The 26,020-nt window shown below is 38.8% G+C and overlaps 1 protein-coding gene across 1 annotated transcript in view; it reads right to left on the reverse strand.

The window, feature by feature from the left end:
- Nalcn (sodium leak channel, non-selective) overlaps nt 1-26,020 on the reverse strand; it is a 213,227-nt gene that overhangs the window by 17,262 nt on the left and 169,945 nt on the right. The window contains exons 18-30 of the mRNA XM_042697164.1: nt 24,816-24,917; nt 24,294-24,363; nt 23,188-23,279; nt 22,977-23,099; nt 20,800-20,856; nt 20,444-20,564; nt 20,217-20,348; nt 19,045-19,212; nt 17,284-17,388; nt 12,312-12,418; nt 6,294-6,414; nt 6,110-6,208; nt 110-203 (exon numbers count right to left, since the gene is read on the reverse strand). Coding sequence (XP_042553098.1) covers nt 110-203; nt 6,110-6,208; nt 6,294-6,414; nt 12,312-12,418; nt 17,284-17,388; nt 19,045-19,212; nt 20,217-20,348; nt 20,444-20,564; nt 20,800-20,856; nt 22,977-23,099; nt 23,188-23,279; nt 24,294-24,363; nt 24,816-24,917 — 1,391 coding nt within the window. The remainder of the gene's footprint in view (nt 1-109; nt 204-6,109; nt 6,209-6,293; nt 6,415-12,311; nt 12,419-17,283; nt 17,389-19,044; nt 19,213-20,216; nt 20,349-20,443; nt 20,565-20,799; nt 20,857-22,976; nt 23,100-23,187; nt 23,280-24,293; nt 24,364-24,815; nt 24,918-26,020) is intronic.

Raw genomic sequence — 26,020 nt, forward strand, 5'->3', positions numbered from 1 at the left:
ACAACCTCCTAGTGGCCTCACAATTATTATTTTAATTTAAATCTGAGGCTCCTGGGGGAATTGTGAACACTACTGGCCAACATGAATAAAATCAGAACATCTTTGATACCGGGGCGAGGTGGGAGATGAAGAGGCTGTGCGATCTTCAGTCTGCTCTTGAGATCTTCCCATCTTCTCTGATCTACGGTCAGCAGAGCCGTTCCCTTGACAAAGAAAGAAGACAGCAAAAGGCAAAGAACATTGCACACGGGGTAGCTTCACATACAGCACTAACACAGGGGCTTGCAAAAAAGATATTCTGCAAGCACCATGGTGCCTAGAGACACACGATCAGAATTGTCAATCCGTCTGGACAGCATTTCCCCACAGGATGGACAAATGTTTCAGAATGTTCCCGCACCTTCCATTTGTATCTGTGAACACGTGTAATATTCAGAAGTGGGAACTTTTCTACCTGATTATATTTTCACAAAAAGATATTAATAATGGTTACTTTCATTTCATAGCGGCAAAATTATAGCTTGTCAATGCCGATGCTTCTAGTGAAGGAGATTTTTCTTTTTTCTAAAAAATACATTCTAATATGTGCAATTGCAAAACTATTTTTAAGAGGTATGAAGTCATGGGTTTTGCCTCTTTAAGAAATTAGTGCGGCGATTATTTGCTAAGTGGGAGCAGGTATTCTGTGTTATAAAATAGAGCACTTGATAAAAATGCACATAAATTATATTACATTGTATTGTACTGAATTACATGTTATTGTATTGTGTCATAAAGGCAGAAGTATAATTTAAGAAATTGAAAGAAGAAAAGACCCAAAGTCACTGCTGCCTTCACTTCTCTTCCCTAGAGCTGATGGCTGGACTTCCAGGTGCTTTGGCCTTCCTTGGTCTTCAGAAGTCTGTGCTTATGTAACAGTTAAGCACACAAGAAATAGTCTGTGTTTATTCATGCAGTTTGTCTTATCCTCATTGAAGGGTATATTCTTCATACAAGAGTCACAGACTGACCCAATTTGTTCATTGAATCTGCTCACATAGAGTGGTCCACTGCACTGACAGATGACAAATCATTCCTTGTCAGTTTATGACTACAATAAATGCTGCAAGATGCACAAATACTGTCAAGCCACAGACCTCAATGGCAGGGTCACCATTAGGAATGTCTAGAAGAAGTGTAGTGCTGGTGGCTTATTATCTATGAATCCGGCTACTCAGGAGGCTGAGATGGAAGGATCATGGTTCAAAGCCAGCTTAGGTTAAAAAACAAGTCCACAAGATTCTATCTCCACTTCATCATTCAAAAGCTGGTCTGAAAGCATGGCTCAGGTGGTAAAGTACTAACCATGAGCAAGCAAGCTGAATTAGAATACAGGGAACTGAGTTTAAGCTGTGGGACTGGTACACACTCACAAAATTCTTTAGAAGGGATATTGCTGGTATTTAGGAATGTAAGCATCTTTATGTTCACCAGGTACAGCCAAGTTGCTATCTAAAGAACAACAGCCAAAACCCAGAAAAATTCCCACCAACAATTTACAAGTATTATTTCCTTCGATTCTGACCAATGTTTGTTGTTATTGAACATTTTGATTTGGCCATTTTGATGGGTATGAAATGTGACTAACTCAGTTTTATTACTATTGAGATGAAGCATTTTATGTGTATAAATGGTAATTCCTTTATCAGCCTCTGTGAACTGCACATTCAGAGTTTTTGCATATTTTTGTATTTTGATTTTTTGATGTTTTGTGAAAATTTTTATATGTGATGGACTCCCTAATCCCTATATATTTTCTGCCTATCTATCTATCTATCTATCTATCTATCTATCTATCTATCTATCTATCTATCTATCTATCTATCTGTAATGAATCTTTTGTCAGTTATGTGAATTGCAAGCATAGTATTCAATCTTAGCTCAGAGTTTTTTGATTCTTGTCACCAAGATTAAAAACTTCAATGTCCTTTAACTCATAACTTCTCTACTTTGTGGCTGATGTCAACAAACATACAACTACTCCAAGATCTAAAATAAATGCTTATGTGGGTTCAAATGGCTGGAATTATTTTTGCCAGAGACTCAGTCCAGCTTTTCCCTTGGAGAGAGCTGATGCTGTGCTGTCTGTGTGCACCTGAGCCTTTCTGAGCTGTCTGCTCTTTTCTCTAAGTCCAACTCCTCATCCTGTGCCAACTCCAGCACTGTTGTAATTACTCCCATTGACTTACTTTCCTTTCCATATTTTTGTTCTTGCTCAACCTTACTGCAAGTTTTTTGGTTCAATTTTCTTAAACTAGCTTTTGTTTTTCTTAAACTTTTTTAGAAAGTATTTAAGAAATGTACTCGTTATCTTGCCCATGTAATTGTAATCCCTCTGTATGGTATTTTCACAATAAAAAAAAAATGAAGGAGGGGCTGGGAAGGTGGCTCAGTGGTAGAGCGCTTGCCTTGCATGCTCGAGGCCCTGGGTTCGATTCCTCAGCACCACAGAAGCAAAAAGAAAAAAGCCGGAAGTGGTGCTGTGGCTCAAGTGGTAGAGTGCTAGCCTTGAGCTGAAGAGCTGAGGGACAGCACCCAGGCCCAGAGTTCAGGCCCCACGACCGGACCCCCCCAAAAAAAATGAAGGAAAAAAAAAAAGAGTTTCACAGACTTTCCTGCCTGGGCTGGCTTCAAACTGTGATCCTTAAAAAAAAAAAAAAAAAAAGAAAGTATAGACAGTTCTTCTTTTTTTAAAATATCATTATTTTCTGCCTTGAATATTTGTATTTCTCATACTTTCTTGCATTTCCTCTTGCTATTCTGATATCAATTTGTTGATTGGATGTTTGATATATTAACATTTGCTTTTTCTATAACTTAAAGTGAAGACTTTCTAATTACCAGCTCATTTACAGTTGATACTTGAAACAATTTTATCTCTAAAGGTTTTGTGATGTTTCATTATAATTTCTACTTTAATGCAAATCATTTTAGAACCCTCTCTTAATATTTGCAAGCTATAAAAGCTTTGCTGTGTTTGCTGTTATGGTTAGAACCATGTTCTTTATATTATCCAGTTTGAAAAATCCATTTTCTAATTGAAAATAATGTATGTTTTCTTTTTTCTTTTTTTTTTTTTTTTGGGGGTCCGGTCATGGGGCCTGAACTTTGGGCCTGCACACTGTCCCTCAGCTCTTTAGCTCAAGGCTACCGCTCTACCACTTGAGCCACAGCACCACTTCCGGCTTTTTTCTTTTTGCTTATGTGGTGCTGGGGAATCGAACCCAGAGCCTCAGGCATGCAAGGCAAGAGCTCTACCACTGAGCCACCTTCCCAGCCCCTGTATGTTTTCAAATCATAGGAATCATGGTTCTTTTTTGTTTCCACTTGAAAATATTATATCACTATGTCAAATTTCTTATATTCTATTTTTGTCACATTTATGATTTCTTAGCGAACTATATTAATATACTTCACTCTGATTTTGGATTTGATAGGTTCTTTTAGAACTTAGTTTACTTTGTTTTTGTAGACTTGAGATGTGAGATTTCTATCTTCCTAGTGATTAGCTTTTTGACATTCATCCATTATACCATTCATTCCTAATAATGCAGTTTGCTTTAACGTTTCCTGATATTAGTATTGCTAAGTCACTTTTCTCACAAACAGCAAATAAATACTTATTTTCTAGTCATAATAGACCAAAATTATTCCTTTGTTATACAAACCAAAGATATTTTAGAGAGGGATCAAGAGAATAAAAGGAGCTATCATTTATATCTAAAAAAAAATCTCTGAATGTTTATTGTTGTCAAAGTAAGTCTATTAATCAAACATTATCATATGGTAGAGAAGCCAGAAAAAATTCATATTACTGTCTTGGAGTTTTATGAAGAGGTTTCCATTTTCTAAGGAAGATCTGAAAACACTGCCTCCCAAACTTACTACATTTACCATCTCTCTACTCGGAAGTCTACTCCCACATCCTGGGTGTGACACTAACATGTATGTTCTATGAGGGCAGAAATTCCTGACAAGGACAGTGTCTGCCACCTCCCTTATGTTGAAATAAATCTCTTCAGTGATTGACAAGTAGGTGAAGAAATGCTGATATACAGCTCATGTGAAACCATCTAAAAACTTGCAGACAAGGTCTTTTCTAAAAGATTCACACAACTTAGATCTCTTTATCTTTATTTTCATCCTAATCGAGTTGGTAACATTTGGTAAAATGCTGTCTAATTTCCTGTTTTCTGTCAACCTTTGTTTGGGCTGCTTACCATACTCCAAGACTGGCTGGGACTTCCGGATTCTTTCAGAACGTCCAGCATTGGATCTGGACTTCCTTGGTAATCTGCAGACCAGCCATGAATGATCTATTTGTCTCCTGTTATGGTGAATCATTTATGCTGTTGACTTCTGAGTTGCCACTTGATCCAGTTCCCTGGAAATCAGGAGCTCAGGGTTCACTATGCTATTCTTAGTTTGCAAGAGAGACGAAGCTCTCTTGTTAATTGGCTGATTAGCGTTTGCTCATATTCTGGAATTCCCATGTCTGCTCCCATCTCTGGCTCAAAGGCATGTAAAAAGACCTCCCTCCCTCTTTTTTTTTTGCTTGGTATTAAACTGAAAACACCGTAGGGCTTAGAGAAACTCACTTATGAACGTGTTAGGAAGTAAAGTAGAGGGGCCATGCAACACGATTGCTACCCTTCTTTCTAACTCTAATATTCCATGTCTGTGGGTCATAGAGCGTGGGGCCCAAAGGGGGAGATTTTAAATTGTACTGTTTGAAAGCCTGAATGAAGTGCCATACTCATTAGCCACATATCAAAGGTGTCAATCGACTGAGTAAGTGGTACCACACACATTGAGCCCGGAAGAGTGAATGCTAGAGTCCCACGTGTAGCTGCAGAAGCCAAAGAGCTCTGATGTGGCCTCATGGGAATCTGCCACAGCCATGAATAACATGGAACAGCAGGTGCTTTGCTGGCAATTCTAGCTCTGTGGTCGAGGTTTTTATACTCTGCCATTTGAAGAATCACAGACCCTGCAGTCATAGACCAAATCAGAATTCTGACCTCATTTTTCTTTACTCCTTACAAGCCACAAATTATTGCTTTATAGAATTAATAGAAATGTATGTAAAAATCTTAGAATACAGTAAGTGCTCAAAACCTGTATGCACTTCAATTATTATGATTCCACTGGCAGAACTTATCAGCTGGGCCCAGAAAAGCAACTCTCTAAGAAATGCTGATAGAATGTTCTTCACTAAATTCACTCTTTTGTTTGGTTTTGTTTTGTTTTTGGTGTTCTCTTAAGGCTTGAACTCAGTGTGTCTAGGTACAGTCCCTTAGCTTTTCTGCTCAAGCTTGGTGCTCTACCACTTGAACCACGTCCACTTCTCCCATTAGTTGGTTTTTTTTTTTTGTGGTTAATCGGAGATAAGAGTCTTCTGGACTTTTCAGGCTAGACAGCTTCAAATCACTATCCTTAGATCTCGGCCTCCTGAGTAGCTAAGATTACAGTGGGAGCACCTGGCACCTGGCTCACTTTTTTTGATAGGAAACTACATTGCTGTCTCCCCATTTGTGAAGTTGGTACCAATCCCTAGAACTGTTACAAATACCATTCACCCCAAGTTCATGGAGTATACAAAGTTTATATGAAATTAGAAAATTTCCTTTCCATTCTATCAATTAGGATTTGAACTTTTTCATACTGTTTCCCTTTCCCATCACAATTCAGAGTTTACCTACTGGGTTACAAAGGAGGTCTGCAATTTACACTTGGTGAAAACGCTATCACCTGCAACCAGTGCTTCCCTTTTAGCTATTGTGTTTTAGTGACTTGCTGCACATCCTTTCCATGTGAACAAGAGGAGACTTACTTCTCAGTTGCCAGGGAATTAAAGTCACTGTTGCCCAAAGGGCAAATGTAACAAGAGAACTGGACTCTTAATTAGTGTGCCTGAAAGGCCTCAAGGAGGTCACTTGTAAAAAAGTGATACAGATTATTTATACCTGTCATAGTATAGTTTAACCAGACTTCATGCTGTGTGTGGAAAGAACAAAACAAAAAAACACAGCCCTAAACCATTTTGTTGGATTAAATCAAGAATGCTTACCTTGTTTTCATTGAAATTAGCAATAACTACTCCAACAAAAAGGGTCAGTCCAATCATGCAACCCAGGAATACAAAAACGTGAATATAGATTCCGTGGATCTGCGTAAATGAAAAATGTGATTATTCATCAAAGTAAATGAAAGGCATATTAGAAGCATTCAACAGGTGAGCTGTGCATACTCACCGGCCCCACACGGTGAATAATTACGTCTCTCACTTCTACCCAGCCTTTCAAAGACAGAACTTCAAACAATGCCAGCATAGCGTTGCCCACATTGTCAAAATTAAAGTTCCGAGGGTTAGCCCTGCAATTCAGAAAGAAGGAGGCTATGTGAAACTTTAATGGAGGCCCATACTGTGGGTATAGACTTTCTTCAATCTTTGGGAAGCTTGGGCTACATGGCTTTGTTTGCTGAATCTTTGTAGCACATTAATCAGTTATAATCAACTATTGATTTCACCAATAAATGATGGATATTCTTAAATTTTTCTCAGTCCTGGGGCATGAACTCAGAGTCTTGAGATCTTGCTTATCTTCTCAAGGATAGCAACTCTACCATTTGTGCCATACTTTCACTCCTTGCTTTTTGCTGGTTAACCGGAGACAACAGTCTCATGGAGTCTACTGCTTGGGCTGGCTTAGAACCTCAGTCTGCATATCTCAGCCACCTGAGTAGCTAGGATTACACATGTGAGCCATTAGTGCCTTTAGAAAGCAAAAGGCTCAACAATCAAAGGTATGCAATTGTACTGCTTCATCTTGCTGACACGAAGGACTGGAAAGATAATATATATTTGCACACTGAATTTGAATTCTGAAATGGTTATATAATGAAATTCCCTGGCAGCATGACTTACAATTCCCTGTGATATTATGGAAAGCCCACAAGAACAGAATTTGGTTAATTGATTCCACATTGTATGGTTATAAGCACTATGGATTAAAGCAATGATGGATTAAGAGAGGTGAGATGCAAGAGTAGGTCATTGCAGGTTTGTTTCCAAATAATTCTCTCCTAGTGGGACTCTTCAGTATATTTTGTCTCATGAGTGTGGAATATTCTCAATGGATCCTTCTTATGACACCAAAGAATAGTTTGTTGTCTACTCCTGCAGTGGTTTCTTGAGTCCTAGTTTGGCCCCATCAATGGGAGAAAAGGGTTACCTAATTTCATTTCTTTTAGAAAAATTATCCTTTAGTAACTGCACAAAGGGCTTTCAATTCAACATGGCAGTTTGTGAATACAGCACATTGGATCATTTCTTGATGTTTCTGTCCACTTATACTTCTTTTCTTTCCCATTATACAAGTTATATCTTCTTTACCTTCATTAATTGCTGTGGGTCTTAGCTACTTGCAGTGTTTGTTCCTTTCCTCTTTGGTTAAAGATTATTTTAAAAAATCCAAATGTCTCAGCAATTAAGCACGGAAAACTAAGGATTATCTCTTGGATGAAGATTTGATTTCTGAGTTGCAGACTAGAGTAGACTTAGTGGATCCCATTTCTATTACATTTTAATCATGTTTCCTAGTTTCCTTATCAAAGTTTAACTTTCATGAAAGGCAATACTCAGGAAAATCTGGTTCAGAATTTTGTAATCTTTTATTATAGTTTTTAACAAAATAGACAATAATGAGATTTATCTTTATAAGTTTTTTAAAGTATTAAAATATTTGGAAATCTTATTAGATTGAAACTGACTTGCTCCTAAGGGCTTAAGGCTGATTGGAAGAGACATTTCCTTTATAGTATGAAAGCTCTGCTTAGAAATTCAGATTTTTGGAATTCTGATTTATATTTTTATATAAAGTACAAATACATTCTTTTGAAGTTTTCCAACAATCCATCTTTGGTGAAGATTCCAATTAAAGTTAATGTCTCTCACAGTAAATAGCAGTTAAAGGATTATATGTGTGCTTCACTTTGCTTTAAAAAGGACATTTTTAAGCAAGTGACAAGTTCCTAATCTGATGTTGAACTTTCGTACTCATCTATTTTCTTCACGTAGAAGTGATTTTCAGCCAAATCTGCAATGGAAACGACTTTCTTTTAAACATACTTGAAAAGTTAGAATATGTTAAAAAATATACTTTTAGACTAAGCCAAGAAAAACAAAATATAGTATCACAGACTTACATAGTCCAAAGAATATTTGTTTTTTTTAAAAAGACTTTTTTATATATACAAGAAATTTGTCTGTTCTTTGCTTATGCTAGCATAATTCAATAGCCTCAAATTTTCCCTATGACAATTGAGGACTTTAATAGTTCCCAAGCATAATGAACTGTAATCATTTTACATCTTACTCTTGAGTTGGAAGGCTGTTTAAATATATTTTTCCTCCTTCAGGTTAGCTTTAGTGATTCTAATCTTGTCTATCTTCCCAATTTGGAACACTAAGACATTAGTTCTGGCCTCAAAATGTGTCAGTTGTTAGCTCCTTGAGGGAGTTGCTCCAAGTCGCTTGAAATCACAGTAAAGGGGCCACTCTTCCTCTGGGGAAGAAGGAAAATCATGACTTAGGATGCCCTTATATGTGGAAATGCAGAGAATGGCTGTGTCCAAAATGGCACCCTGTCTTACATATGTCATCTCTCCAATGTAAACAAGCCAGAGACTTTGTACCTCCTAGAATACATATCCTTTTGCCTTGAACTTTTCAACAGCCTTGCCCTTCCCTTCCACCTGTCACAACTGCTTTCCATTCCACCGATTCCTATTTGTTGTTTTTTAATTTTTTATTGTGATAAGTGATTACATAAATTTCACAAATTTTGTAGTCTTGTGAGAGAGTCATACTTATTTTAAGTCACAAACACATTCTAACCTTCATGGGGCAATTTGTCTTTATCATGGTCTACAAAGTTTGTGAATTCTATGAGCCTTGACAATAGTTATTTCTTCCACATGGGGTGATATGTATATTTCTTTCCTTTTGTTTAGTGTCAGCTATTCCCTCTTTCCCTCTCATTTCCCTCCTATTTGTTCTTTTAAAAGTTAGCTGAAGTGTCCAAGTTTCTCCAGTGTTCTGTGCATCTCACCTTTGCCTTTTGTAGCAAACAGGCAGATATTCCACAAAACTAAAGAATCTAAGTCTGAGGAATCACCCATACTCCATTAGATCCATTCACAGACCCTAATAGTCCATATTTGAACTTGAAACCCCACAAAACTTTATCTCCATCGTTCTAGAAAGTAACTTGAAATTACCTAGAGATAACTGTGTGCTTTGGAGTTTGTTCCTGTGGCATCAAAGCCTTTAGCATATTATATGCGATTTGCTGTAATTTTATTTAATCTTCTCCCCTACACTTGGGACTTGTCAGGGACAAAGTCCATAAGTTATTCATGGATGAATTGTGACAAGCATTCACACCTGGTGGATAGTAGGCCCTCATCAAATACATTCATCATAAAACCCATACTTGGTTTTTTCTCATGCATGTCATTTTCCTATATTCCTGATCCCTGTTCAAAATAAGACACAATAGTTATAATATGTGATATGTTTAATCCTTTTTACCAAGGTGATTTTTATCTCATCAAATCAGAATGACTCAGAAGAAAATGAATTTATTCATCTGAAGAGAAAATATAGAAACCAGAATGAGTCCTGAATTAGATGGTGCATATTTATGTGCTGATTATAAATTCCAAATCATTCCCCTAGGCATATTCCCAAATATAAGTTATTCTCTTAATCATAATTTACCCAATATAAAATTTCAGCTTCTAACTCATTGGATTACTAAAGATAAAAATTGTAAAAATAGTCATGCCTCCAGTGGGCACTTATTAGACTGAAGATTTTTACTTTACTATCAGATAGGTCATAATACCCTATATAAGGGAACAAAAAAAACTGTGTTGTTGCTTAAGGAATGCCTCTCCGTTTGCTTTTGCTTTCAAAATGCCATTGAACTTAAAACTGCCAGTAATACTTTACCTATAATACAGCATTTCAATTAAATTTGATTTTAAAAATCACATGTAAGTGATTTTATAAAATAGAGTGAATGTCAGTCACATTGTACAATTTGGGACACGTTTGTTTTTCTGTGACATTGCCTTCCAGGCCAAGCAGTTCTTTCCTGAGATCTTGGAAGGTCCCAGAGCTTGCTGGTTACTTTGAACCGTAAAAATAGTCAAGATCAGAATCCTCCTTCTGAGGTTGTAGTTCTCAAATGCAGAGTCTCCAGCCTGGAGTTCACGTCCTTACCACCTGCTTTATTGAGTTCACATTTCAGGCTACTATATACCTCAATTAGTCACCCTCGGCCCAGGTATCAGCCATCTAACTCAGTGTGTACATCTCAGAGCTTTCTGAAATCATTCAAACTAGCCAATCCTCAGTCGGTTTGCTCTGTCTCTGTTCCTTTCCATGTAAACCACAATATGGGCTTTCCTCTTTGTTGTCCTCTCTCCCTTTGGTGACAAGTCTGGTGCTTATCTTATCCCCTCCTCTTGAAACTGTGAGTTATAAACTACATTTCCAAAGGTCGTTGTTGCCTGATATCAAGGCTGACCTTGATCTACCCCAAATTTCCCATCACAACCTTGTGTTTTAAATCAAGAGTGCCCGGCTGCACCATTCCCATGGTGAGCATGCAGTCTTTGGGTGAGTTTCCACTCTTGCTTTCTGAAACACACCAATGGCTTTTTGTCAGTGATGCCCACTTTCCTCAGTACTTAGCACTTTGCAGCAGAGTTCCGTCCAAGGTCGCTCAGACCAGGTAGCTCTAAACCTGGCTCTCCCGAGAGACAAGGTAACTGTTTTGCAAAGCGGTGAAGAACAGCTTGTTTTCAGAACCTATCTTCTTGCCTTGCTAAGGTCTGGCATTCAGTGTTCCTCCTGTGGGACCTGTCTAGGTTAGGGCAGTCAGCACCTCAACCTTTCTCCACAACCAGGAAGTGCCCACAGTGCTCTCATTCGCTTCCAGAATGCTATCCTTGGCTAGTTTCCCGTTGCATATGCGTAGTGGCTGATGGGGTCGATAACTTCTTAGTAAGTTCTGCTGAACTGGTCCACTTTAGGATGTAAGGACATTTTACTTCTGATTGGCCTAAGCTTTTAGGCTTTATACCAAATCCCCAAAACAGCAGGGGAAAGATTCTATTGATTCCCTGATATAAATAAGTTATTTATGATCTCATGAAATTTCATCGCACAAAAACAAGCTTTTATGTTTTTTCATTTTTATTTGAATGGAAATTCGACTGCTTTTCTAGTAATATTGGAATGAAGATGCCCTTGGTTGTTATAATCCTCTTTATCCAAGCTTAAGTCACACAACCAGTATTAATCTTTTCCCACACTTGTTAGGTGCTGTTGTTTTAAAAAGCCAATATGCATCATAATTGGCTTACAAAAGTGCATTTCAGATTGAGGGAAATGCCAAATAAGTAACAATGAATTCTAGGCAAGAGCTGGATAAAATGCTTTTCCTTTTTTGAAAGTTTTGATGTTTAGAAGAAAACATCAGTTGTAACAAAAGGGGTTTCTGTGGTTCACTCATTTTCCTAAGAGGTGAGAAAAAAGTAATTAAAAAGTAATTGAAAAGGGAAATGAAGTTAGTAGACCATTTAGTTCATCAACCAAGCAGAGATTCCACTTAAAGGTCATTAATAAAATAGATGAGAAAAAAGGTGTTGGGTACTTCTACTTTTCATTCAAAATACTTTAAAAATTCATTTTTGAGGAAAATGTATTTCAAAGAGAGAAGGAGAAATAAACAATCATGTTACTGATTCTTCCTGTCCAGCTTTTCAATCATCGAAATCCATCAATATAAGCGGGCTTTAAAATTTGAAATAGCTTTATAATTTAGCATACTCTACAATAGTTCTAAGGACATCAGATCCTATGCTAAGGATAACATTTAGAGTGAGTTTAGCTTTCATGTGCTCGCTTTAAATCTGCTTTGAAAACCTCATTAACTTTAAAGCTATTTGGTTCAGATATGTATACTGTTAGAAAAATACTATTGAGTATTTCATTAGATTGTGAAGCAACCTGGAAGTCACTGGACACTTACCTTTGAACCCTGTTGCCACCCATGGCTTTACCCCGTGTTACTTAAAATACGTTTGACAAGTCTAGCATAATTTCAGTTTCAAACCTTATCATATTGATTGAAACGCTTAAACTGACAAGCACAGCATTCTTCAAAATATTGTTTTGTTTTTAATGATAGGCTTACCAAACACGTGGCACCCAAAATCCAGGTTTTTTCTCTCCAGGTCTTAATTTTAAATTTAAGTTCTTGGACACACTTACATTAATCCTGAATATGCCATTACAATCTTCCTATAGGGAGAGGAAGCAAGGGAGATAGAAATCAAGTCAGAAAGTGAAGTCACAAAAGATCAAAGAAATATTTCTTCTATCAAATAGCAAAGGTCTTTATTTAAGAGCAATGACAGTTATTTTGCAAATAGCAATCAAGATTCTGGAAAGAGACAGGTGAATGTTGGTCCTAAGATCAACAGTAAGTGGGCAAAGGACCTAAATACATATTTCTCCAAGGAAGATACTCAAATGGCCAACAATCACATGTAAAGATGCCACCAGGGAAATGCAAATCAAAACCACTATGAGACCATATTTCATACTAAGAAAGCCATAGTCAAAAAAGTCAAAAAGCAAAACAAAAACCAGGACACGGAAGGAGAGCTTGGGTCCCCAGACACCATACAGGCAGGGATGTTCAATGCAGCAGATCTCCGGAAAAGTAACCTGGCAGTTCCTCAGATGACTAAATAGATTGCAACTCCATGCTGTTATCCACTGAATGCATCGCAAGGTTGAATGCTGAAGGCTTGGTCCTCTGCATGGTGATATGAGAGAAGTCTTGGAGAGAGGAGGCCTAGTGGAGGGTGGTTAAATCAGTGGGGTGCCGATCTCAGAAGTGATTAATGGTAGTCTTTCAGAGCTCATGCCCATGACAAAACTGAAGTACTGGAGAGGTCTCCCTGGTCTCTGGCTTTCCGTCTTCTCCCTATGAATTTTCTCTTTCACTATGATACCATCTGTCTTCATGGGATACAGCTAGAACCTTCACCAAGAACTGAGCAGATGGGGCCACACAATCTTGGACTTTCAGCTTCTAGAACTTTCTTTTGTCATTATAAAGAATACAACCTCAGGTAATATGGTATACCAATAGAAAGCCAACAGTTACACAATACTCCTGAGAGATTCCACTCCTGCTTATCTAGGAGAGTTCATACAGAATGTGAGTTCCTCCAGAAGCTTGTACATGAATGTTTACACTAGCACTATTCATGATGACTCCGAAGTGGAAGGCAAGCAAATGTCCACTGGACAAACAGATAAAAACGTGCTCTATTAATATAATAGAAAATTGTTCAGCTGTCGAAGGAGATGAAGTATTGACACATTCTATTCATGGATGACTACTGGAAGCCTAAATATATGAGATAAAAAAGCCAATTATATTAGATGATCCCAGTTATATGAAAGCCCAGAATCAGGAAATTTACAGAGACAAAAATGTCGATCAGAGATCATTTAGGGCTGAAGTGGAATGAAGGTTCCGGGCCTGGGTGACAATGAATAAGAGACGAGGTTCCTTTTTGTAATGGAGCAAATGTTCCGAAAATGGCCAACCTGTGGTTATAGAGCTCTAAATATGTGAAAAAAGTACCGAACTGTATCCTTGAAGGTGGGAGGGTGAAGTAAGACATTCCAACTCCTTTTCTGTCTATTCTTCTTTTGATTATCTTGGCTCCTTACACTAAGATTATACTATTTTGAGCCTAAATCTAGTTGGTAAGCCTATTATATATGGTAAAATTGTTGATCATCATTAGACTATTTCAACACAAATTCAATTGTAACTTGTTTAATGCAACCTTTGATCCTAAACTCTGTCATTTTGACTCAAAGTTGTCAGCATGGAACCTCAATATTGCCTTGCTTCCTCTGTTCCTTATGACCGACCCATTTCTCCATTCCTATTTCAACAACTTAATGACAACTTTATCTCTTTCTGAGTTTCCAATTAAATTCTTGAATGTACAGAAAACTTCAAACTCGAATAACACAGCATTACTTTATAATGCATAATTAAACAGAAAGGAAAAGTCATAAATACACAAAGACAATTAGCATCTTGGTATACATCCTTCTAGTATTTTTTCCAATGCATTCAATTCTTATCCTTCTATGTTCTTTTTCAGTTTAAAATACACTGTAGTTATCTTTTCCCAGCCACAGTTATTCATCCACAATGTCAATTTAAAAGATTGTACTAGGTGCTGAAATGAGGCCCCACAATGCACTTGGCCGTCGTCCTCTGAGAGCACCCAAGCCCCTTTATGACTGCATGAGGTATTCTGGTTGAAGACTCAACACATAGATCCGGGCTGCTGAGTGTGAATCTAAGCTTTCTCACTTACTATGTAAGTGATCTTCAGCAAGTTATGTAGTGGCTCTATACCTGTTTTCCTCATTCATAGAGTCTAACAAAAATAAAGATTACTTCTTTGTACTGTGCAAGAGCACTGAGAAATGTTGGATTTTTCTTCTTACAAACCCTTACTGGCTTCTTATTTATCACATTAGCAACAAATATAACACACACACACACACACACACACACACACACACACACACACACACACACACACACACACACACCTGTCTGCCTAATGTGCCCTTCTGGCCTTTTTTTCTCCAAATGTTTACAACATGGGAGAGAAATAAAGTTACTGATGGATAGGTACTTTTCATAGGTTAACTAATGAAGTCTTTATAAGATCAATGTGTAAAAAGTTTTCTAAGGAAAAAAAATAGATCCAGAGGGATGAAGTGACCGGACCAAGTGGTGCATCTATTACAGGATTCTGATCAGGACTCATGTTCTGAGGCCTGTGTTATTCTTGCCCGTGTTGCTTGTCTCTTTGCAGGATGGCTTGCATGGTTGCTGCCTCCAGGAATCCTCTGCTTGGAGGGCCTCCTGCCCTTGTCATTGCCTTTCTCTACCCCGGGGTGGAAAGACAACTTCCCACCATGGGACCAGATGGCACATTGTTTTCACTTCTCATTTGCCTGCATATTTTGTCTGCTTGTAACATAAATTCATCTGCTGATTGGCCAGGAATTATGGTCAGACAGAGTCACAACCAACTCCCTTTTCCAGTCCTCTTTTCACTTTATTCCACACGGTGTCTCTGATGCAACTGGTATTTCATAACTATTTGTCAGAAGGTATCATCAGACTTTGTTTACTAAGCTTAGGTGATGAAGTTCAGGGCTCCATGTCCCTCTCTCATCTCAAAGGACTATAGGATCGAAATGATAATGTGTGTTTCCAACTGGAAAGCATGACTCAATTAGTCAAGTCTTGCTGCCTTTATACCTGAGCTGTGTGAGCCAACCGCAGGTGAATGTATCTTCTTTCCAGCCCTGGGTTTATCTATTCTGTAGATGGACCGAAACTCTGAAGTAGAATTTTGGTTCCCTTCATCCATGTGGTGCTCTTGGTCTTGCTCTCTTAACATGGGAATTAGAAAAGATTTCAAGATGGCGAGTACTTCTTACCATGAGACGATGTTATACCTGTGTGCTTGTTCATCTACCGGCACTCTCCATCCCCAGCGTGGTCAGTAAGGCATGCCCGAGTTGGTTATGAGTGTATCATGGAAAACCACCATGCTCTCAGACCATTATTAGAAAACGTAGTCACCCAGGGTTCCTGGTAGGCTTCAACTTGAAATGTTGTTATTATCTCACTGACTTCTATTCAGTGTGAGTCTAAAATAACTCTTCTTCCTTACACAGGCCTAGGGACTAATGAATCAGCCTTTTATTACTTCCCTCATTTGCTAATTTTATACTTCATGACCTTCATACTGTGTTGCTTGTTGTGTCTTCTGAGGATTGTGGACATTTCTGGAATGTCTCTCTTTATCTGGTGTCTTTCCTGATATCTTCATTTGAACATGATTTGTAATGCATCATGACTAGACAAAGCTATTGTTTGTTTTGTATAATAATTAGGGAACTGATGTTTTTTTAATATAATATAAAACCTTCTAGTTCCATTCATTAGAACTATGTAGTACAATGCCCAGCTCTGCTAGGCCTCTCAGAGACAAATATTTAAATTGAATTATTTGAATGGAAGAGTTCGTGCAGTAGCTGTACTTGGCCTACTTCACTGCAATTTAGAACATAATCCCAAGAGAATGGGACACTGGATGACAGAGCAGAGTTGAGCTAAGTATAAATCAAACTTTGTATCAGCAGAGAACATCACAAAGCATGCTTTCCAGCCCCCGGGCCCTACCCCAGCATTACGAGTCAATCCTTTCTCCAGGAGAATGGGTTGAAGGAACCCATGCCTCTTGTAGGCTTAGCCCACAATTGTAGGCTTAGCTCACAATCCTTCTTCATAAAGTTCTGCCAGTTGAACAGACAACACCCTGAGGACAATGAAAAGCAACTATGGCAGACAGAAGGAACCTGAATCCAGGAGTGGTCATTTGGAGAATTGCTCAGCTTTATCCAAGATAAAATACAACTACATCATGATGTTCGGGTGACTCAAATGTGGGGTGGCTCCAGCAGTTACCTTTTTATTAAAATGAGAAAAGAAATTAAAGTATTAAGTTTGAATCCTTGCTGGCTTTTCTGGGCATTTATGTTCTGCTTCTTCCCTGGAGAGAAGGCTGAGTGAAGAAAGAAAATGGAGTGTGTGATTCAGACTTTGCTGTTTGTTCTTTTCTCTCTCTCTCTCTCTCTCTTTTTTTTTTTTTTTTGCTGGGGCCTGTTTTTCTGTTTTTGCTGATATGAGTCTTGTGTGTGCCAACAGAGGCAGCATCAATATTTAGGGAAGACCTGAAAGTGTCAGGGCTTCCAGCTGTTAGCATCTGGAATACATGGCATTTATGTCAATGATGTCAACTGTGGATTGGCTTTGGAATGGAAAGGAAGAGAATTGTCTGAGATGAATATCCATGTACTCTCTACACCCCACCCCTACCCCAGTAGTAGGAATTGAACTCAAAACCTTTTGGTTTGTGGACAAGAGCTCTAATGTTTGGGGGTTCTCAAAGTTGCCTTGGTAGGCATTGGTACCACAAGTTTTCTGAAAGATGGTAAACTGCCTTGATTTTTAATTCAAAAGACAGGCAGGAGCAGCTTACCCTTCGGATGATGTTGGGATCATTGCACTTGGCTAGTTTTCCAGCAAAAAGCTGTACTCCGAAACTTGCAAAAACAAGCATTAATGTCAGCAGAAGTATGGAGACCTAAGAAATGGATGAAATAGTAAATCTCTTGGTAAATGGTACATATTAGGTTTGTCTTAAATAGTGATATTAAACAAAAAAGGACTCTCTGGATCATATTGATACCTTCCTCCACCACAGTCATTCAATTAGTCTCATTGAAATTTCAGAAGGAGGAAATTAACAATGGGCTTTGAATTCTTAAGATAAATGCAGATGGCTCTCATCTAAGAAAATAAGGTGAGTTTTTTTTTTTTATGATTTTGGGTTTTCTGATTGGAAGGCAATATTTTGCTACATTTTATTTTACAGGACAAAGGACAATATTTAAATAATTTGATTGTGCCCAGTGTTCTCAAAAGGAATTTCTATCCTCATTAGCAGAGCATACATTGGAAGATGGGGGTCTTTGCTTTCATGTGAACATGAAAGTGTGCTCTGTATGGTTAGGAGATAATTTCAGCCCTGAGAAGCAAATCTGTGAATTGACTTGTGCGCCCTCTGCTGGCTATTACTTTTGTCTTAGAGAAATTTTGCAAAGGGCAAATTTCAAAAGCATTTACTAAAATGTACTGGCTGACCAATGCAAACATGGATCTTCAGGAGCCTAAAGCTACATAGAAACATCATCAGAATAAAAGCACAATAATATTCCCTCTCAAGCCCTTTTAGTAGTCCAATGATTCACCTACATAAACTGTCAGGTGACACTTTTGCTTTCTTTCATGTTCAGCTGTGTGAAAAGCCATAGCTTTGTGCAAAGAAAATAAGCATTTAAAAATATCCTTAAAAGATACATTAGCACCTATATGCCTTTAGTAATACTAAAAATCTTTCCTTAAAATACCTCCCCTGTCAACTAAAACTACAGCTTCTCTCTCACAATAGTGATACAGATTTTCTAGGAAGTACAATAAAAATAAGCTTATGTAATTCAATGTATGTTTTTCATGTACAAGTTCAACTAATCTATAATTTAAAAATTAACCACTCTTTCAAAAGGCAGAGAGCTTTGGAACAGTGTATGTGCAATGAGCCCTTTACTCTGTTTTATCTTCCACTCCATTCTTAGAAAACCATCAATACATGACTAATTAAAAAGAATACGCCTTTCTTCATCACATTTATAATTGTTCTTTACTGTATACTGCGATTGCTGTATGTAAAGTAGACCTGAATGCTGCATCTTGTAAGTGGTTTGTCTGTATTACTGAGATCTCTGGACAAATTCTATGCCATCTGCTTAAGGAAACACACAGAATATGATTATGAGTCCAAATGCATGAATTCATAATTTCATTTATGAAGGGGGTAAGGTTGAGTTTTCTTATGTTTAATTTCTAGATGGAGAAAGAGAATCATAAAGTGGAAATCAGGGACAGGGTGAGTGGCTCCTCCCTTTTCAGATTTGCCACTCCTCCTTTCCCAAGTACTTCTCTTCAGTTTATTTAAAATATTCATTTAATTAAATAAAATGATAAGCCAGCAGCATCCACGGTTGGAGTTTCTTGTGTTTTGCTGTTGCTTTTCTAATGTTAGGCAATGAACAAAACTGTAGACTTGACCTTGACCTTGACCATAACCGCCAGGATTCCCTTACTCCACCCCTCCTCTCCATAAGCCAGGGGACAGAATTGGGCTGTGGTGAACAGGAAACCAAGGGCAGCTCTAACATACCAGAAAAATTTCCTTGAACCCACTGAAAAGTTCTCGAACCACTTTCCTCATCTGGGGTACCAGCTTGAATATCCGTAGAGGCCTCAGGCAGCGAAGAACCATCAGGAGCTGGGCTCCAGATTCAGCTGGTACATTTTGAGGCATCCAACAAAGAAATATTAAGCTTACCTAGAAGGAAGGTATACAACACCCTCTCAACTTTCTGCATTTCCCGAGAGCAACTAGCCATAACTTCTCACTCAGCCAGGCTTTCATTTGTTGTGTGAAACAAGTGCTCACACGTGGGCGGTCTGCTAACCTTGAATGACAAATTCAATGTAGACTCATTAAGAGGCCTTTATGAGAAAACTCACCATGTGTGTGGAATGAAATGGGGGTACCCACTCTGTGTCTGTGTGACCCCCACAGCTCCTCTTTCTCCTCCTTCTCCCTCTCCTCTTCCTCCTTCTTCTCTGATATTAGGTTTGAACTCAGGGTCTTAGGCTTGCCTGCTCAGCTGGTGCTTGTCCATTTGACTCATGCCTCTAGTCTGGATTTGGAAATATAACTTTTATGTGCCAGGATTGGCTTAAAATAAAACTCTCTATATGTCAGCCTCCTGAGTAGCTCAGAGCAGTGCCCATGTCTGCTCCTTTTTAAACTTATTGAATTTGAGGCATTGCTGATGTGGAATGTAAACTAGCTTTGCTTTTTTCTTGTTGTTGTGGGTAGAGCTTGAACTCAGGGCCTGGGCAGTGCCCCTGAGCTCTTTTAGCTCAAGGTTAGCACTCTACCACTTTGAGTCACAGCACCACTTCTGGATTTTCCATTGTTAACTGGAGATAAGGGTTCCATAGACTTTCCTGCCTGGGTTGGAAAGTCTCAGATCTCAGCCTCTGAAGTAGGATTACAGGCCTGAGCCACTGATGTCTGGTTAGCTTTGCTATTTTAAACCTTGTTATTATATTTCATTCACACATAAAATTATAGTTGGTATATTTGAATAACAACTATCCACATCTATTTTAGTGCTTTTTATTTAGGTTATTTAGGATAGTTATTCTCATATTACTCATATATAAGCATTCAATTGTAGCAACCAGACTTCAACATTTCACACCAGTCCCAAGCAATGCAGGGGAGATGTTACCAAACTATTATGTTTTACATTTAGGAAATAACCCAAGACTTACAAGATAAATAAATATATCCATTACTCCACCAAAGTCCCTGATAACAGCAGTTGGAGTGAAAAATAAGCCATCTGCCATAATCTTCAGATTAAGTTCAATGCTCATGAAGATGACAAACACGTACTCGGCGATCTGAAATGGGCAAAAGGCAACATGGTCACTGTGAATGGCAAAATTACAGGTCAATATGGGAACAGTGAGCTGGGAGTGAGCTTGAGTAGCGGTACCTGCAAAGTAGGCGTATGCATGACTCTTCGGAAGGGGGATTCAAACATCATGGAGATGCAGGAGCAGATGGTTACAATGATCATGACCCAGTCCAGGTAAGTGACTAATCCCAGCAAATCACTGCCGAAGGCCAAACAAAATTGAGAAACACCAACACTCTAGGAAAAGTCTACATACAGAGAGTCAGAGATAATGGCTTCTTTTCTCACTCTATTCATAGGACTGGTATTTGTACAAAATACATCTCGTTATCTGTTTCACAGTACTATGTAGGAAGAAAATAATAGAGCATTTTTTAGATTTTTATGCAGCATAAAACCATACTTGAAATGTGTGCAGAGCTTGTAATGCTTACTAGAGTTGATGGTACTTGGTAATTTTCACAGCTCCCGTGACTGGATCTGTTTTCGATCTGTAAGAGAAGAACAGTCGTAGGTTTCTCAGCCCAGCCGTACCACACAGCCTGGCAACCTCTGCTTCCTGCATCTCTCCACCTGAGGTTTCTTTTACACCCTCACTAAAATGTGCATTGAAACAAAACCTGTTAACTGAATCTGCCACTGGAAGGTAGAGAGCGTGGAATAAAATAAAAATGGGATGGGTTTGCAATTCATGCTTATGGAAGCAGTTTTCTATCTCCCCCAATTCTTGAGCTGTAGATAAGAGACTCCATTCAAAAATGGCCAGACACAGTGCACACCTTGAATCCCAGCTGCTTGAGAAACAGAAGCAAAAGGATGATGGTTCTTGGTCAACTCCGGTAAACTTAGTAAGACCGTATCTCCAACACCATCGAATGAATGCAGTTGCCTGTCCTTGAGTGCATATGTATTTGCGTGTGTATATTTATGTGTATGGGTGTGTGTGCCTGTGCGTGTGTTCTCAACTACAACAATGCTTTTTTCAGTCCATTCCACTGTGTTGCTGACTAAAGGAGAATGACACCACCCTAAAGGACGCGGAGAGAAGTGGCGCTGTGGCTCAAGTGGTAGAGCACTCACCTTGAGCTGAAGAGCTCAACGACAGTGCCCAGGCCCAGAGTTCAAGCCCCATGACTGACAATACATAAATAAACAGATAAATAAATAATGAAGTAAAGAATTAGCAATTAGATGTAAACATGTAAGTGGCCGACAGGATAATTCAAGGTGAAAAACACAACTCGGGCAATGACCCAAACATCTGAACTGCTATCTTCTTCCTTTGCTTTACAGAAATGCAGGGAAGTGTGTACTGGTTATTACTCAGGTGCATTCAATTGCGCAGTCTCTCTAGAACAGAAGAACGAACAGCAGGCTGGCAATGAGAAGGAAGCCCTGCACTAGCCAGAGTCTCTCAGTCCAAAGGCCTAAATGTCCTCCTCGTTGGAAGGGCAGGCACACAGGCTGCCATGTGGTCTCCCAGGCTTCCTGCACTCTGTCATGTGAGGACAGTATGTATTGTCTTCCTAGAGCTGCTGTAACAAAGCATCCTCAGCAGGTGGACTGAGCAAGGAAAATGTGTTGTCTTGTGGTTTTGGTGGCTAGAAGTCCAGGATGAAGGTGAGGTTTGCTTGTGTTGTTCCTTCTGAGGGCTGAGAGGGTCAGAGCTCTTTACCTGGTCATCTTGTGTGGCCTCTTCTCATGTGTGTGTGTGTGTGTGTGTGTGTGTGTGTGTGTGTGTGTGTGTGTGTGTGTGTGTGTGTGTGCAAACTTCACCTTCTTATAAATCTCACTTTAATTACCTTTTTCAAGTTCCTGCCTCCAAATACAGTCACATTCTGAGGTAGAAGGTAATAAATTCAACCCATGGGGGGCACAAGCCTATAGCAGATAATGGTTATCTTGGGCTATGGATCATCCACAAAAGGGATTTACCTAAATGATGGTATGAGTGAAGGCTCAAATGTGTGAGACTTTTTTACCCTTACCCCAGGACTCGTAATGTCTTCAGCATAATTACTTAAAACTTGCAATTTCTTTCAGCTACTGGCTTGCCTGTGACAGGTGGCTTGGTGTACCACAGGTTTGACTTAGTGGTAAGGTGAGAGTCTCCCACATTTCTTCCATGTCGGTAGGGCAGACCAGGACTAGTGGATTTTCCTCTCAAGCAATTGTTAATGGAAGCAGTGGTGAACTTACCTTCTACCTTATTCTAGAGTTAGCTAATTGGAATATTTCGATTATAGAATAACTGCACGTCTGACGATGTGACCTCTTACCCTATCAGACAGTTTTCCTTCCTTTAATTATTTTCAAAACATAGTTAAGAACACTGATATAAACCTATTAAGGGGATAGGTAAAGCACAAGTAAACATGGCCATGAAGTGCTTTATCAATGAGAGTTTTCTACAAATGTGAACTACTGGCAAGCAACCTCTCTTTGTTTCCCACCTGGTCATTTGCTCAGCAAAGAGGACCAGCATGATTAATTAGCCTGTGGTTTTTCTGTGACCCCATTAGGACTACATAGTCCTTTCTCTTCCTGTGACAAGCTCCGTGCTGTTCTCAGGACTCGGGTCAAACACCTGGCTGAAACGGAATGCACTTACGCATTGAAGCGTGCCCGGACTACCACACGGCAAAAGTTTCTGAACCTGTGCTCCCGGCCCACTATAAACAGCGGCTTGTCGAAGTAAGGGTGGTTCTCTCGCAGTTCCTCTTCCTGCACCTTCCTAGAAGGGGGCAGTTATGCGATAGTGAAGCCAGGGTAAAGTCTGACGTTCTTACACCACAGCCACACACCACAGCTGTAGCCTGTACCTCTTCATCTCAGCTTGCTCCTTTTTTTCCTGAATCATCTTGATTTCACTGTCTTCTCTTTGTGCATTTCTGTATCTCACTGTATTGGAATGCTAGAAATACACCAAGAGAATGCATATTACAGCGATTGTTTTAGAAGCCCAGAATACTATCATTTTCTAAAAATTAAAATCCATGCCTATATGCATGTATATATACCCAAAATATATGATCTACATACAAAGTGTAATATTTGTTTATAGTACATTCATTTAACTGTTAGATATAGGTATACATATAAAATAGTTATATAATATATGTAAAGCAGTTATATATAATAAGCGCTATAATATGTTATATAAAAGACACTAACCATTGTATCCCTGTCCTCATATCTTTACCCTGATTTATTTTACTTTACAGAATACAACGAACCTATGATTGCAACAGGGAGATGTTGGAAACAAATGAAAGAAATCACTCTTGAAAATTCTGTTGCCTGTCTACTTATTTATCATCTGTCTTTTTGGCTAGGATGTAATCTCTAGAAGGCTATGAACCCTTCTGTGTCCTTCCTACTCCTGATAGATTAGAACTAAATCTGAAACAAAACGTACACAGTCACTTGACTAATACACTATGGTCAGTAACTAAACACAGGAAAGGTCTACAGTGTAAAAATGAAAACAAAAATTATTGGGAAATTCTATGTTATCTTTGGCAGACAAATTTTAGAAAAAAAGTTATGCCTTAGCTTTTAAGGTCCTGAGATTACAGTGGATTCAGATTCTAGAGCATTTAGAACTTGGTAAACTTTCAAAGCTAATGATGCAAATCATTCCTATGAACGTTTTACATATCCTTAATTTCAGTCAAATGAAATGGATATTCCACTTTTGGGCTATTCTTTTATCAAAGACATGTTCTATGTGAAAAGTCTGGATTTTTCTAGTTAACAATCATATTCCATATGTGACCATGTATTCTGTTTTCTGATTCCTTTTGATAAAAAGTGTTAGAGACATAGCAACTAACAGAAAGACCCAGGACTGCAATTATCTAAGCAATCATTGAAATACATTTTCACAATCGTGCTTCCCAAATCCAAAACATTGTTCAGGACTTACATCTTGAGTCAAAGTTTCAAGCGATTTCCCCCTGCTGATCCTCTGGCTGTTTGAGCCGTGTCTTAATGATCTGGAAGAACAAAAATCATTCAGTTAATGTACCTCAAGATCAATTTTTGACTTTTAAGCAATGATCATATTAGGAAAAAACCCACAATTTTTCTGATGCCACATCACTAACGCCTCATTTCTTTTCAGAGTAAAAGCATAGAGTCTGTACAAATGCCTTTGATTCCATCTAACAAGATTTCAGGAATTTTCCTTCTGATCTTAAAAGTGCAAATTTGGCGATTGGCAAGGAAAAGGTCTTTGAAGTAAAGAGTTTTGGATCTTTGAATAAGATTGAATCATCATTGTTACCACCAGCAGCTAGAACTCAGGTCCTTACTTGGTCCTGCCTGCCAGCCAACCACGGCTGGACTGATAGTGGTGCCAAGAGGACGCATCCTGCACACTCTTCTTCTTCCTGCACACTCTTCTTCTGTGTGTCCCGGAGGGAGCACAGCTTCCTGCCGTGCTTACCTGCGCTCCTGGCGGATGTGGTGCTGGACACTGAGGATTGACCTCTCCTTCGCCGGCTGCCCCTCGAATGATCCGCTCAGCATGCGCTGTCGAGTGCAAGCTCTGCAGAAATAGAAGAAAGGAGAGCTCAAGATGAATGCATGATTTTTATACTTGGAATGAACATCACATAACTGCTCATTACTCTGATAATTTTAAGGAAACAGCAACGATAAGACAAATAATAGAGAAAATGTCACATTGAGGGGAAGCGCCATTATCCTGTGCGTATAAAGATTATTTTCAAAGTAGAGGATCTGAAACACAAATGGAAAGCTTTTCTTTTACTCTTTTCCTTCACCCCCATCCCCAAATTTAAAAAAAAAGAAATGGCAGAGTTAACAGGAGGTGCTGATGACTCCCTCCTGTAATCCTAACTCCTTTGGGAGGCTACAATTTGGGAGGATTACAATTCTATCCCAGCCCAGGAAGAAAAAGGTCCATGAGACTCCATTTCAATGGAAGAAGTTGGGCATGGTGGTATGCCCCTGTCATCCCAGCTGTGGTGCAGAGTATAAAATAGGAGGATTGCAGTTCAGGTATGGGCCCAGGCAAAAAGTGAGACCCTATGGCAAAATAATAATGAATAACAAAAGAAAACAAAATAAAAAGCCTATGCAAACAAAGGACTGGAGGAATGGCTCCAGTGGTAGAGTACTGGTCTAGTAAATGTGAGGCCCTAAGTTTAAATCATAGTACTGAAAATAAAAAGGGTAGAATTTCGACCAAAATTCTGTGAGTGGCAAGACCAGCTATGTACAGGAGATCATAACAAGGAGGTTTATATAAAAGCCCCAGGGGAAGAGGTTGTCTAGCCAGATTCCTGGGGTTATGAAATATATATTCTGAAGACATTTGGCAGAAATTAAGGAAAACATAAAACCATAAAGGCAGAGGCAGAGAGAAACAGCCGACCTTGGAATTAACACAACAGAGTGAGTCACAGTTTCACTATGCACTTAGAAATAATCAAGATGGCTAATCATGTTATGTGGGTTTTTTTTTAACCACAATTGTATGAAAAGCTAGAGTTGCTACCTAGAGAAAGCTCAGCCTAAAGCTTGTGGCTTGCTGGGAAGCAACTGTCATTTTCTTTGTATTTTCAAAAGCATAAGACATTTAAAAACACCATTTCTTTTGACCATAACACTGAGCCAGTGATAATT

Source organism: Dipodomys spectabilis, unplaced genomic scaffold (genome assembly GCF_019054845.1).
Source record: "Dipodomys spectabilis isolate Male_0828 unplaced genomic scaffold, ASM1905484v1 ptg000215l, whole genome shotgun sequence".
Lineage (NCBI taxonomy): Eukaryota > Metazoa > Chordata > Mammalia > Rodentia > Heteromyidae > Dipodomys > Dipodomys spectabilis.